General features: G+C 44.7%; 2 protein-coding genes across 6 annotated transcripts in view; one reads left to right on the forward strand and one right to left on the reverse strand.

Moving 5' to 3' along the window:
* Positions 1-9,984: 9,984 nt before the first annotated feature.
* LIPT1 (lipoyltransferase 1) lies at positions 9,985-12,863 on the forward strand. 4 transcript variants are annotated; one of them, XM_025207244.1, is made up of 2 exons: positions 9,985-10,471; positions 11,441-12,863. In XM_025207244.1, exon 2 carries the CDS (start codon positions 11,700-11,702, stop codon positions 12,828-12,830), a length of 1,131 nt encoding a protein of 376 aa, XP_025063029.1. In that variant the 5' UTR covers positions 9,985-10,471; positions 11,441-11,699; the 3' UTR covers positions 12,831-12,863. The 4 variants fall into 4 exon arrangements, with proteins under 4 accessions (XP_025063029.1, XP_006026404.1, XP_025063031.1 ...); XM_006026342.3 differs by having other exon boundaries at positions 9,985-10,345; XM_025207246.1 differs by having other exon boundaries at positions 9,985-10,218.
* A 1,296-nt stretch (positions 12,864-14,159) lies between these two features.
* MITD1 (microtubule interacting and trafficking domain containing 1) overlaps positions 14,160-15,096 on the reverse strand; it is a 3,154-nt gene continuing 2,217 nt past the window's right edge. For both annotated transcript variants that reach the window (XM_014521172.2, XM_006026332.3), the window contains 2 exons: positions 14,378-14,438; positions 14,160-14,301 (listed from right to left, as the gene is read on the reverse strand). In XM_014521172.2, the coding sequence (XP_014376658.1) occupies positions 14,206-14,301; positions 14,378-14,438 (157 nt within the window). In that variant the 3' untranslated portion in view covers positions 14,160-14,205. The remainder of the gene's footprint in view (positions 14,302-14,377; positions 14,439-15,096) is intronic.

The raw sequence follows: 15,096 nt of genomic DNA on the forward strand, positions 1-15,096 counted from the left end.
GGCCGTTGGGTTGCCCGGCGCCCGTTGCCATGGCGGCGGCGCGCTCAGGGCTGCAGCCCGCCCCGTGTTCCCGGCTCCTTTTGCAAAGCTCCTGTGCGCGCAAGTGCAAGCTGCTCGCGATGGGCTGGGCAGCCCCGAGCACTGGAAGTGCACCAGGCACGCGCAGGGCTCTTGGGTAAATCTGAGCTCTTCATTAAGTCTTTGTGCACATTGAGACTTTAGTAACTCAGGTTGGAGGTATGATTGAAACAATCGGTGAACGGCATTTAAAAGCAAATTTATTAAAGTTTTAGGACCACTGGAGTTCACAGGGCTAGACTTCATAAGTAATAACAAGTTAATTCTTATTTCAGATTGACAAACGAAAAATGGCTATGGTAGTGTAGATGAGAAGTTAAAGTGTGGCCTGTGGCTAGCAGAATTGAAGTCTGTATCAGCTGTGAGAAGAAAACGGTGGTTATGTTGAAGTCTAGCATTGTGTACTGTAGTGGTCCTAAAACTTTAGTAAATTTGCTTTTTAATGCCGCTTACAGGTTGTTTCTGTCATACCTACAACCTAAGTTATTAAAGTTTAAAAGTGTACAAAGACTTTATGAAGACTTTATGTATTAGGCCAATTACAACAGTTGAGAAAATTCGTCTCTGTGAGCTCTGGGGTACAAACACCCCTCTTCAGCTGAAATACTAATGTAAAATTATATCTTTGGATGAAGAAGGGTGTTTGTACCCCAAAGCTTGCAGAGATGATTTTTTCCAACTATTTGAGCTGGTCTAATGAGATCAGATTTACCCAAGAAACCTTGTCTGCCTGTGTGCTTAGAGCAGGGGGAGGCAATTATTTCAGGTGGAGGGCTGGTTACTGAGTTTTGGCAAGCCATGGAGGGCCGCATGACAGGCAACCAGGGGCAGATAAATATTAATTTTCTAAATTTTTTAGGGGCCCCGCGGGCCAGATAGAATGGCCTGGTGGGCTGCATCTGGCCCGCGGGCCACATTTTGCCCACCCCTAGCTTCGACCAACACGGCTGTAAACAACACCCCAGACATGTATGTTCATTCATAAAAATGTAGAAGAATCCCCACGGAGCTAGTGTGCAGCCCCTGAATAAGGAGCTGGGAGTAGGCTGGGATTAGGGGCAAAATCCTTTTCAGGTCATCCCAGTCTACACGTCACCTCCAGAGGGTTTCTTTGATGAATGCCAGGCAGGAGACGCGTGGTTTGGGGTTACATAGAAAGGGACTATGGAGCAAAATCCAGCCTAATCTCAGCTCTTTATTCAGGGCCATGTGTTTGATCCACGATACTATTTTACATGAGTAAATATTTCTTCTTCAGCAGTCCCTCGCAGCGGAGGATGCCTGTCTTCCAGAATTACCTTACTGTTGCACAAATTGCTAGTTTCGTGCCCCTGGAGGCTCTTTCCAATCACCTCAAGGAGGGAGTCACACACTCAGGCTGGGTCCATTATAAGTTTATTGATTGCACAATCGGTCGACAAAGGGGTTAAGTAACCCAAAGCAGAGTCGACCCTCAGTCTTTGTCTGAGGGTCTTTTATAGCTTACCTAAACAAAGAACTGTAGCGTGTCTTATAACTATTGGCAGTTTCACAATTTTACCGTTACGTCTAAGTTTCCACAGGATGTCAGGACCTTTTAAGTCAGACTCAACTTATTATGGGATAGATGAAGGCACATGCGTGTTGGGGAAGCTGTGGTAAGCTCAATGTCCTTTAGTAACCCCTTATCTTCGTGTAATTCTAGGTCATTGAACAGGTGCGATTGTGAAACTCTGTGTGTAAAGCTGCCTTTAACCTATATGCAGAAGCTATTAGCAAGCCATGTTGAATACAGAAGCATATTGCAAAAATAAAGCATCATGTCTAAATCTAATGTATTTGTACTACATTACCTGTGGGTCGACAATGGCTGACGAGGCCAACATGGGATCCACACGCTCCACTGCAACTCGGGCATGTGTTTGCATGCAGCGTGGGTGGCTGTGGATTCTTGGTTTGGTCTGTGACATGCTGTTTCTGCCGCTCCCACATGTGTGTCTCCTGTTGTCATCCTAAGATTTCCAAGTACGGAGATCCTTGCAACAGGCTGCTCCTCCATTTGGGGCGATCCTGGGTGATAGTCTCCCATGAGTTGGATGTTGATGTTGCATTTTTTCAAGTTGGCCTTGAGGATGTCTTTGAAGTGCTTTCTCTGCCCTCCTCTTGAGTGTCCACCTTGACTGAGCTGAGAGAGTAAAACGTGCTTCAGGAGTCTGGAGTTGGACATGCAGATGATGAGGCTAACTCAGAAAAGTCAATGTTGGATGATCATGGCCTTGAGGCTCATGGTGTTTGCTTGCAAGAGGATGCTAATGTTGATGTGTCTCTTCCCACTGGATAGATTTTGGATGAAATTCTAACTCTTTAGCATGTCTAATTCATTACTAACAACTTTTAATTGTGTAAAGATTAGCTTTGAAAAAGGAACCAGGAATAAGTAACTAACTTCATTCAGCCTCATGAGGGGCAGCCAATGCTGCTGCTGCTGCTGCTGCTGCTGCTGCAGGGGGAGGCCTGTGTCCCTGACAGCACCGTACCTAGACTCCTGGCAGCCCTGGGCAAACTTTTAGCATCGGGCCCCCCTTCCCCATCATCAGAGATAATGATGAAGATAATAACAATTACCATTTTTGGGCCCCCTTTCTGTCGGGCAGCTGCACAGTTCTCCCATGCCTGTGTCCAGCCCTGGTCCTTGAGTGTGGCTGGCATGTGGGTCCCCTCCTTCCTGCCCCTCTGGGGAAGCTGTATTAAAGCCATGAACACCAGGCTTAAGCAGTCTTGAGGGGTAGGTGCTAGACTGTTTAGACTTGCTCAGACTCAGCAGTCTCAAACTGTTTAGCCTTGAGGCATGGGTGGATCTAGGATTAGAAAAGGGGAGAGGGGTGCAGATGCTGAGGGGCATCATCCCATGTAACAGCACCTATTTTTCTCTTCATAGAAAGAAACCAGAAGCTTTACTCATAGGTCAGGGGCCCAGGGCTATGTTATTCAGTTTAAGAGGGAAGTGAAAACTCCTTGGAATGAGTTAAAACCAGGCTGTGAACTGGGAGCTCCATGAGCAAAATTAGATACCAGGCAGTGGAGCTGCAGAAAAAAGGCCTACTTGAGTGATGGAGCATCAAAATTGTGTAGATAGATAGATAGATAGATAGATAGGAAGAGGGGCTTAAGACCTGTGGAAGGAAGAGTGCAGAAGGCATTGGGTAAATTATAATGAGCCAGGAAGTCAAATGACTCCCACAGCACTGCCTGACTTAAAAAGCTGCTGCCACTGCCACTGGTTGATTTAAATTGTGGGTGGATCAGGAATCTAAAGGGAGCACAACTGCACCAGGACATGCCCTCTCCCCCACATCTGCCCCTGCCTCAAGGCATCCTTTGATAGATAGACTCAAGACATCCCTGAGAAAATGCCAGTGATTAGTTTTCAATCTCTTTTTGACTACAGAAAAATGACAGCAATTCTTCTGTTGAAAAAAACTCAAGGCTGACTCCAGCAGGGCAGGATGTTTTTGTGGCCCTACAGATTTGTATTTGAAATCCCTGGATTTATCTTATGAATCATGTTTGCTAACACTGTGCAGCATCCCACAAATCGCACACCGCTGGTTATTACGTATCACCCCTCCCTTGAACCTGTACAGAAAATCCTAAAAAAATTGCAACACGTATTAGAAAGAGACCCTATTCTTAAAAAGATCTTCCCAGAGCCACCCATCCTAGCCTTCAAACAAGCACCGAACCTCGCCAACCTCATCACCAGAAGCAAACTTCCTCAAGCCCAGAACATACCAAAAGGATCCAGACCGTGCCAGGACAAGAAATGCAAAACCTGCCAACACATCTCCACCACCCCCACTATTACTACACCCCACAACAGAACCATCAGCATCCCAGGATCTTACAGCTGCACCTCCAAAAATGTAATATACCTCATCCAATGCACCAAATGCCCTGATGGAAAATATGTAGGAGAGACCAAACAACAACTGCGCACCAGAATGAACGCACACCGGAAATCTGTCAAAGACAGAAACACTCAATTACCGGTGGGGGCACATTTCTCACAGGAGGGCCACTCTCTCTCCAATCTCTCAGTCCTGATCCTCAAGGGAAACTTACACAGCACTTCCCAGAGACGAGCCTATGAGCTCCATTTCATCAACCTCCTGGATAGAGATCATGGACTAAACATAGACATTGGATTTTTGATACATTATAATCTGCCTGGCAACTGACTTCCCAGCCCAGCCCCTGGCTTCTTTACTTTTCATTCCATCCAGGAAGAGCACACACCAACTGCTGAAACCTCCTTAGCCTGACGAAGGGTTTTTGAACCCAAAAGCTTGCTTAATAACTATTCTCCAACCATTTGGGTTGGTCTAATAAAAGATATCAAATTCACCCAAGGAACCTTGTCTGCCTATGTCCTTAGACCAACACGGCTACAACCCAAACCCCTGCAGCATCCCATGACACTTGAAAAGATCTCAAGGCACCCCAGGGTGAGAGAATCACTGTGCTAGACACGTGTTTACCAAAGAGGCTGAAATGTCCACCTGTAGCAAGATTAGAAAAGAGAGTTTTCCAAACAACCTGTTGTCACAGTAACTCTATGACTGGAAAGGACAAGCTTCAGTTATTAACCTGTTGTCTGGTAAATTGTCCAGAGAATCCGTTGAGAAATCATCCTCAGCCCTTGGAAAAACATGAGACTGTCCCAAGCCCTATTACTACTATCCTGGTCATCAAAAAGATCATTTCAGTGTTCAGAAATGAGCCCAGTTAATTTGTGGGAGTGTCGGAGGAATGCTGTGAATTTGTACAGCTTGCTTAGAATGGATCTAAAGTGCACAGGTTCTACATGTGAAATTGATAACATGTAAAAATGGTTGTATTCAGTTTATTGACATTTTTCTTATTTTTATAGCAGATTTTTATAGCAAAACACCATTACTGATTAACCAATCAACATAGACACAGAGGTTCCCAACTGTGAACCACTGGTCATCTAGGAGGCCATAGCAAGTGATCAGTAGATTGCATGAGGCTCCAGGTGCTTTATGATCATAGTATCATAGTGCTTAGGGTCGGAAGGGACCTAAAGAGATCATCAGGTCCAACCCCCTGCCCCGGGCAGGAACGGGTGCCGGAATCATATCTCCCCAGCCAAATATCTGTCCAGCCTCCTCTTGAAGATCCCCAAGGTAGGAGAGAGTACCACCTCACTTGGGAGCCCATTCCAGAGCCTGGCAGCCCTAACTGTAAAGTAATGTCTCCCGATGTCCAGCCTGAACTATGATGTTTTCCAGTTAAAGTTTGGTGGCAAGGGTACATGGTGGTCTGCAAAAAATATTAAAGATTGACACTGGCTCACTGGTTCAGCAAGTCAGAGAACCACTAGACTTGAAGGATGATGAAAAATAACATACTTATCTTTCCTGAACAGTGGAATAACACATTGTCACTGTGTCCCTCTTATCACCAAAGTGTTCCTAAAATGTTTAGATTCATATAACTATTTTGGTGCAGAATAAGCAGTGATGGGGAATGTCAATGGGTGGCGGGTAGGTCTGGAGGCTTGGTAGAAGAGAAATGGGAAATACTAGGAAGAGAGGGTTTGAAAAGGCTGTAAGAAGATGGGGGCTAAAGAAAAGGGGAATTAAAAAATTGGGTAAGGGGAGGAGATTAAGGAGGGACACTGGGAACAGAAAGCAAAGATCTGCCTGACATTCTCCCCTCAGAGGGTTCTGCTTCTCTAAGGGGATCAGATTCCCCTTCTTTCCCCAGGTCCGGGACAGGGGGGAAGGCTCTTTTATGTTTATTTGTTTGTTAAGAGGAACATTAAATATATTGAACCCAACCTTTTTACTGTCACTAACTGCCTGATGAAAAAGTTACATACAAATGCTTGATATTGTCATGTGACATTGCAATCAGCACTAATGCTATTCAAATTAATTTCTTCAACAGTATTTCCTGCAGTGGGTTGCAAAGGATATTTCATTTTTGACATAGCGAATGTGACACTGTAAGTCTTTTGAGCAGCCTAAAATAGTAAACATGCAAACTCCACAGACCACATTTCTTCTGTATTTCCTTCAGTGTCACTTCCAAAGCTGTCTCAGTTATGGCTGTTATGCCTGCAGCATTTACAGCTGTACAATTAGGAAAGAAATAAGATTTTAGAGGTAAACCTAAGAAATCACCCAGAAGTCTTCATTTGAGGTAAAGAAACTGAGACTAACTAGGTATGTAGTTTTACAGGATACCCTAAACTATCAAGGTAAAATCTCACATTGAAGGGTGAAAAAATGTAGAGCATTATTCATATAAACTTCATGTAAAGACTTAAGTTTTCCTTATTTTTATTTTTAAATGGGCTTTTTAAGCTTTACAGTATATTTTCTCTGTCAAAATACAGAACTTGCTTCAAGCTCTGTCTTGTAGTTTATTTGATGTTTTCCATGTTAGCTGGGATGGAATTACAGAGCAACCTGTGCATGAAAGTGCATGGTCCCTTGTGGTTGTGCATGAAATGAGAGATGGGAATATATGTCTGTAGGAATCTGTGTACATGAGTAGTAATCAATTGCAAGCCCTCTACTCTCTGATGCCTGTATATGAAGCTGTTATTTCTCACTAAACACCTCCCTCCCAGTGACTTCCAAGATCTGGAGCCACCAGGTGGCCAGACTCCAAGACTGCTGACGTAATTAAAGGCACAATGGGATCTGATCTGCAATTCCAACCATCCTACCTCCTGCCATACCACACATGATTAGCAGGAGGGACGATTGTGGGACTGGGGATCAGATCCCTGCTGCTAGTGCAGGGGAGCCTGGGATCACAATCATACTCCCCTTGCACTGGCAAGTAGCAAGCAAAATGCCTTGTGCTCCCGTAGTTCTGTGCCAGTCGGCTGATCTTATGCTCCTAGTTGTGGAAGCGCACCGGCGCCTTGAAGGGCTCCAGTGCACTTCCATAGCTGAGAGCACTGGTTATCTGCTTGGTGCTTCCAGATGCGGAAGCACATCGGGGCTCTTCAAGGCTCTGGTGCGCTCTCAGCTGGTCAATGCTGGCCACATTTTTAACTTAAAATGCAATGGGAACCAGCATATTTTGTGTAATAATTGTGTCTTATTCATTGTTTTATCACACAATTAATTAAATGAATGTGTGGTTAGGTTACTACTTAAGACATCATAATTAACTAATTAATCCTAGGTGTAATGTCCACCAGGGGCCCAAACCAGAAATGCCATCTTGGTTTGCCCCTTTAAAAATTAAATCCAGGTAACAACAGAAAAAGGAGCTTCACCTTCATTAGCGTGGCTTGTAGCTGAAGACTCATAACCTCCCCTCATCAGAGCAGAAAAGGGAGCTTGTTCACCTTCATTAGCTTAGCTTGTAGCAGAAGACCTATAATTTCCCCTCAGTTGCTACGTCACACTCCTTCAGAGTTGTTGGGCTGGAGGTAGCAGATTCTCCCATGTACCAACCAGCCATGCAGTGATGGAGGCAGAAGGACTTTAACTCTGCATAAAGCTGTTCTACCTTGACCACTGCACCCCCATAGATATGTTTGGCTACTTTAAAAGTTATCTTCCAAAGTGGAGCCAGGAAGTAAATCTTCCCTAGAGAGGGGAAGGAAAAAGGCTACATACATCACTGGGAGGTTGTAGAACATTGAGCAGTCTGCTCTACACAGAAACCAGATTCACCAGAACAGGTGCTTGAGAAAAGTAGAATCACTCGGTTTCACATGATCTAGCAAACAAGGATGCAACTCTCTCTCTCCCAGTGAGCTCTGCTTGCCATAGCAGTGGGGAGGGATAGAGGCAACTGCTACTATCAGCTGGACATATCATGTTGCCTAAAAAGCCCCATGAGCCTGAGGAATTCCCTAAGGGTTGGTTCCTCCAGAATTATGGACATTTTGGCTATAAAAAAGGATTAGGCCCCTATTGCTAATCTGTTAGTGTCAGGATTAAATCTTTGCAGTCATCCATGAGTTCTGTCCATGCTGGATCTTGTAATTAAGAACAGCAACAAAACAAAATGCTGCACCTTGACATAGAGCTAGTTGGCTCTAAATGGAATAAATCAGTTCATTGCTAACCTCATCAGTTTGCCTGACTGGCTCTGGCTTCATATAAGACCAAACAGCTGAACTAAATATAGCAGTTCCTTGATTAACCCTCTACTCCTCTGGCTCTAATGAAGAGGAGGAAAGCAGTGTAGCTATATGCAGCAGTGCTAACAATCGCATCAGGCTAACATACAGTCTGAGAAATGAGGGAGAGAATCTTGCATCTAATGGAAAGTGCTCTGAAAAGTTAGGAAGGCAGGTAGAATAGCTCAGTTTAAAATTTGGGTTGGGCCCATGCCTGGGCTCTTACAAAGGTCCTGTCAAGTTTCTAATGTCCAGAAGCAACCCAGCTTTCAGCTGGGAGGTGAGGTAATACTTTTAACAGACAACTTTCCCTGCGCATCCCTGTGCAGTGAGATGGGTGCTGAGTTTCAGAAGAGATAGCCTGCTTCCGAATCACCTACAACTTTCCCTGCAGCACTGGGTCTTCCATCAAACTGAGAAGGTCCAGCTAGGCAAATGAGGTGACTCCCTTCAGGTTCCATTGAAGAGAAGTAGTAGAAAACATCAAGGCAGTTCTGTTCTTTGCGCAGCTTGCCATAACTTCAGAGGCTGTGTCCTTGTCACAATAAGGCTCCCCGGGGCAGGGAATGGGGCACTGTACCATTCTAATCCTAGCCAGTCAGCACTGCACCAGACCAGACTCTCCTCTCAGGCTTTGAAAAACTACTCACAGGACAGGATCAAAGTGTCTGGCTTTGATACAGGCCTATTTGATTTCATAGGAACTATATCTGTAGCAGCCGAAGAGGAGACTGGTTATGGGGAGGGAGAGTTATAAAATGGCTGAACTGGCAGAACCATTGTAAAAGGAAGGACCTTTGGGTCATGTGTACAACCTGATACTCATCTCAAAGATAGATTGTCCGGTCACTGTCTAGTTCCCCAACAAGCAGGGGTTGAGCTCAAACTCCTAGCCTTACTGCAGTGATAAGTTATGAAAGATCAACATCATGTCTTCACCTGTGCAAACATACTTTCTCTTGTAGTTCTGCCAGGCAATTGCAAAAAAGAAAGAGCATCACCAACATACATGCACAGTGACTCTGGCTCAGGGTCCTAGGTGGCTTTTGTGTTATTGGAACCAAATGCCCGAGCCAAAAAACCTGCCCAAAAAGCCAGTCCAAGCATCAGCCCAAAGGGTTATACCAAGTCACTGATGACATCTGGTGGCCAAAGACAGACAGATCACTGTGTTGAGAGCTAACCAGATTCCAAGTGCTTTACAAAAGCTGGGAGCCAAACTGTCCTACAAAGGAACCTGGCACCTTCCCTGAGTGCCATACCAATCCCCGTCCCTTGCTCTGCTTGGCTTTCTGCTCCCTCCCCTGGGCTCCTCACCCAAACAGCTGCTCTGCTTCTTGCCCCCTGCCCTGTTCCCCACTGCCCGATCCACTGCTCTACATCCTGCTCTTCTCCCTGCCTAATCTGCCGCTCTATTTTCTGCTCCCTGCCCTGTGGCCCTGGTTGCTCAACCTACTGCCCTGCTTTCTGCTCCCTGCCCTATCTACCGCTGCACTACCTGCCCCCATCTCTTTCTCTGGGGAGCCCGCGATGAAGGAGGCTGCAATGTGGGGGGAAAGCTACCAGCAGGGCGGGGCAGCACAGCCCCGGCTAGCAGCGCCCAGGCCCCTCGACAGACCCCTTCCGGCTGCTTGGAGCCGGCTCCCAGCAACAACCAGAGGGGCCCCGGGCGGGCTGCAGGCAACGCCCCGCGCCAGCCCGGCGCCCTGTCGGAGGAGCTACGGCTCGCCAGTGCTCGGTGTCACCCGCTATCCCTTCCCCCTCCTCACCCCTCCCTCCCAGTCACTCAGGAGGCCGGAACTCAGGCGCCGGGGCCCGGGCGGGGCCGGGCGGCTTTGGGCAACGCACGCGGGAGCTGGGCCCCCTTGTGCACCCGGATGAGACCGGCGCGGCGTGAGTGCACCCGCGGGGCGCGGAGGGAGGCCTGGCTTACTTCCGGCGCCCTCGCGGCCGGCTTCACTGGAGCCACTGCTCCTGCATCTGTTGTGTGTGGGGCTAGGGGCGCTGCAATTCCCGGGCACGAGCCTGACCCTGCACTGGCTCCATTTAATTGGGGCGGGGGTGGAGAAAAGGAAAAACGCCAAGGTCACCTCGGCAACGTCCTTCGCCCAGGTGCTTCAGAAAGCTTTCATGGCTCTGACACCATGACCTTAGGCCTCCCAGCACAGCAGCAGACTAAAAGAGGCACAGGCAGGCTGCCAGGAGGATAGAAACAAGTCATTCTTTCATGATGCCAAAGTAAAGCACAATAATGAAAGTCGCAGATAGCAGTGACAGATTTACCATTACCTTTAAGCTGGTTTAACAGCACCTTGGTTTATATCTATCTATCTAAAATTATCTAGATATAGATACTGTCCACAGTGGGTTTAAATCTGTCCTGAATCTAGTTAAATTAATGATGTGACACTTTGTTTAAGGTTTTTAGCCAGTGTGACTTAGAAAAGTTATCAATTCAGACAGATAAATTAAACCACTCGTAACTGAAAATGTAAAAAAATAAAAGTTTATTCCATAGACGTGTGTACAGTACATGCAGTTAAGAAAAACAGGTTGGAACAGCTGTATTAAGCTTTTAGAAATAGTAATAGGAAGAGAAATATTTGGTCATATGTTTAGTATGGAAGATATCCACTGTGGTTTCATGGCATGACCTCAAATCAGTCACACTATCCAATGCAAAACTGACCCTAGAAAAATAGTAGTTTTAGAATAGATGGATAGCTCTCTCTCTCTACATGTATATAGCTAGATAGCTAAAGTTCTGCATTTAAGTACCACACATGGTGGCTGCTTGTGGTCAAAAAAGGATCTGGCAAATTCTTGGAGGGAAAGGGGCAGCAGGAGCTAGTGGACACAGGAGTAAGTTGGTACAGCCTCTGACTTTACTTTCTAGACCTTAAACGCCAGAGGCTGCAAGTGGGACAGGAAGCAGGGAGGCACAGGCAGGACCCTGGTCATGCACAGTTCACTGTCCCTTTCAATATTTACTCTCCATTGTTGTGTGACACAGGCCTATTTGTTACACCACTAGGGGAGCATGGGCCCACCAAATAAAACTAAAAGCCTTCCTTACTGTGTGATACAGGAGACTAGGCAAGACAGACGCATGGTCTGACCCCATAACTGGCAATTCTTATGTCTCATGGCAAGAAGAAACAGGTGCAAACAGCTGTAATACTTTTCTCTCCCCTCCCGTCCTTTCAGGCTATGTGGAATAGAAACTCAAGACACCTGCAGCCCCAGCTCTAGTCCTGGATATGGGCCAGTGGAGGTATGCTTTGGGAGAACTTCCTTGTAATTCAATACACTTTACAGCTGAGGCCTGATTACTCCAGAAAGATGGTGTTTATGCCCTATGACTGTCTCTGGGAATGCATTTGTATCAGAGGAGATTGGATTATGCAGATCCTATAGCACATTGTAAGAGAACCACTTTCCCTTCCACAAATTGTTCAGTGCTTTTATGAAAAACATGGTAATCCGGGCATCTCTCAAGAACTGGTTTCAGTTATTTTATGTCCACAAGTTTCCTGCAGCTGGCTTCAAAACGACAGCAGATGGAGCGATCATTCTACAGTCTGTTTCTAATGACATTTACCAAAATCTGGCAGTGGAAGACTGGATTCATGATAACATAAACTTGGAGAACATGCAGGTTCTGTTTCTCTGGAGGAATTTGTCTACTGTGGTGATTGGGAGACACCAGAATCCCTGGCAGGAGTGTAACCTCAAGATGATGAGACAGAAGAATATAAAACTTGCCAGAAGAAGAAGTGGGGGAGGAACAGTATACCATGATCTAGGCAACATCAATTTGACTTTCTTCACATCCAAGAAAAAATATGAGAGAATGGAAAATCTAAAACTGGTTGTTAAGGCTCTCAAATGCCTGAGACCACAGTTAGACGTACATGCTACTGATAGGTGTGACCTCTTGCTGAATAGGAATTTTAAAATTTCAGGGAGTGCTGCCAAGCTAGGAAGAACTGCTTATCACCACTGCACCTTACTCTGCAGTGCAGATAGATTTCTTTTATCTTCTGTGCTGAAGAGCCCTTACAAAGGTATAAAAAGTAATGCCACTCCTAGTGTGCCTGCCTCAGTGAAAAATCTCTTTGAAGAGGATCCCACATTAACTTGCCAGATAGTTATGGATGCCATTGCTGCAGAATATGCCATCTATCATCAAATTGATCACCATGTCACCCTCATAAATCCAGCTGATGAGACTGTGTTCCCTGGAATTAATAATAAAACAAAAGAACTACAAACCTGGGAGTGGATATATGGCAAGACACCAAAGTTTAGTATTAGCACCTGCTTTAACATGGTATATAAACATTCTTTCCTTGAAGTTAAAGTAGATATGGATGTAAAGCATGGAAGAATTGAAGTTTGTAACATTAACTTGCCAGAAGAATGGCTGCCACCCGCACTGTGTGGTGAACTAGAAAAGAATCTAATTGGCAGTAAGTTTTGCCCGAGTGAAACGACTGCATTAGCAAGTGCTCTGCTAAGATCATGTCCACAAGACTATGAGGTGCACAGGAGGTGGAATCTGTTTTGTGAGAACATGACAACAACTCTCATGTGATTTTCATAATGAAAATGCAAGCTATTTTTGCTGCTGATTCTGGGTGATTAAGCATGTGAAAAATAAGCAGTATTTTCACTAGTTTGGAAGTTTATCTTCTAGCACTAAGCTTTTATTGAAGTAATTTTATCATTACTTCTTCATGGTTCCATTGAACTCTTGGAGTTCAGTTTAAAGCTGATTACTCCCTCATTAAACGGTTCTTAAAACAAAATTGCTACACTACACTGATTTCCATTACTAAAGGTCTAGCATCTATTTAGGGACTCAAGACCATGAAGAAAGTATTTTTAAGCAGGTCAGTATTACAAGACTTCAGAGAAAGTGACTTGGAAAACTATATTGGACTTGGACAGAATGACAATTTTCTTTTAAAAAAAGACTTCTAAAGCTACTATTATATCTTATGAAGTAGTATTGTGAGAGCAAGCCCCAAGATTTATTTCAGAGTAATTTCTGATCACTTGAAATGCATAGACGGTATTGTGCGTTGTCTGCCGTGTAGTTCTGAACATGAAATTTTGCATACCAATAAATAGGCCACGAAACTGAGACCAGCTGAGATGTACTGCAGAATTGGTTTTAAGTCCTGTTTATGGTCAGCTCAAACAGCAAGAAAACCACTATGTGGTAGAAAGTGACTGAACCTCAGTTAAGCAAACCAAATAGGTTTAAATCCTGTCCTAAATTTGAAGGATACCTGCCTCAAAATTGGACTACACATTTAGGCAGTCTGATCAAATATGGCATATTGCTTTTAGTTATTTTCCTTTTTACAGGTATATGATACACATAGTCTTGTTAATACTGAAAGAGAGATTCACAGAATCAGATAGCCCCTTTAAAGGCTTGTTTAAAGGAAATTGTATCGCCATTGCCAGTTAGAACCTCACAGAAAATTTTGCGCGAATATTTTATTGACTTTTGCCTCCCTCTAAAACAGGGCAGGGAACTCTAAAAAAAAATCTGCTTCGGTTTTACAGTTAAATGCTTTATCACAGCTTAGTTAAATTCTTAAACCCAGAATGTCTTAAGCATCATTTCATATTAAGGTGTTTATCTAGTTAACGTCTGCATAATTGAATTGGCTGTACTGTATCAAAAATATTAAATTTGTGAGTTTATTCTCTTCATAGAAAATTGTCTCCCAAGTGCTATAAATTAATGATGTGACACTTTCTTTAAAGTTTTTAGCTAGTGTGGCTTACAAAAGGAATCAGTTCAGAGAGATGAATGAAACCACTTGTAACTGAAAATGTAAAAAAAAATAGAAATTTATTCCATAGAAATATATACACTACATGCAGTTAAGTAAAATAGATTTGAACAGCTGTATTAAGCTTTTAAACACAGTAATAGGAAGAGAAATATTTGGTCATATTTTCTTTGTATGTTTAGTATGAAAGATATCCACTGTGGTTTCATGACATGGCCTCAAATCAAAGTCACAGTATCCGATGCTAAACCGAGCCTACAAAAATAATAGTTTTAGAGTAAGCCACTTCATAGTTCAAATCGAGTCAGAAGTCGGGGCAGGGCATACTTACTTGAGGTTTCTTAAAATAATCAAGTCCCCTTCCAATCTTGACCATCCATCCATTGTTGAACCTATTTTAAAAATTCACTATGTCACTCTATTCACAGATGTTAAAATCCCAGATATATTAAAAAAAGTAATCATCTTCAAAAGTTATGCAGCTCTTTCAGCTGGTTCAGTCACAATTACTAAGCAGAGAACTGTGTAAATACAGTAATGATGCATCTTGAAAACTGGATTTCAGTTTCCAACGAGATAGTACAGGCAGTCCTCAGACTTAAGATGCAACTGGTTCCTGAAAACCGCGTCTTAAGTCGAAACGTTGCAACTCGGAAACAATTTTCCCACAGAAACCATATTATAAATGGGGGATTGGTTCCTTTACAATGCTGGATGCAGCTGCATCCAGCTCATAAGTCTGTTGTGGTGGAAGGGGATGGGGAAAGGAAGGGGTGTGGGAGGGCAGATCAAGGTCCCCTGCAGTGAGGGAGGAGCTGGGGCAAGTTGATCGTTTGGTGGCTCATCTGGTTGCTCTTGCTGCTCATCTGGGAGGGTGTTGGGGTGCGTGCCCCCCAATCTGCATGGGGCAGGCGAGGTTGGGGCTGCTCTGGGAGCAGGAGCTATGCCCTCCTGCAGCTCACCCAGCCGGGGTGGGCAGGCGCAGGATGGGGCCACTGTGTCACCTCCGGACAAGCTGTATGCAGTGGCGGGAGCTGCCCCTGCCCTGGA

Source organism: Alligator sinensis, unplaced genomic scaffold, assembly GCF_000455745.1.
Source record: "Alligator sinensis unplaced genomic scaffold, ASM45574v1 scaffold144_4, whole genome shotgun sequence".
Taxonomy (NCBI): domain Eukaryota; kingdom Metazoa; phylum Chordata; order Crocodylia; family Alligatoridae; genus Alligator; species Alligator sinensis.

Bases quoted from the DNA above. Each gene is read 5' to 3' on its own strand.
- LIPT1 (XM_025207244.1), top strand. From the start codon at position 11,700: ATGAAAAACATGGTAATCCGGGCATCTCTCAAGAACTGGTTTCAGTTA.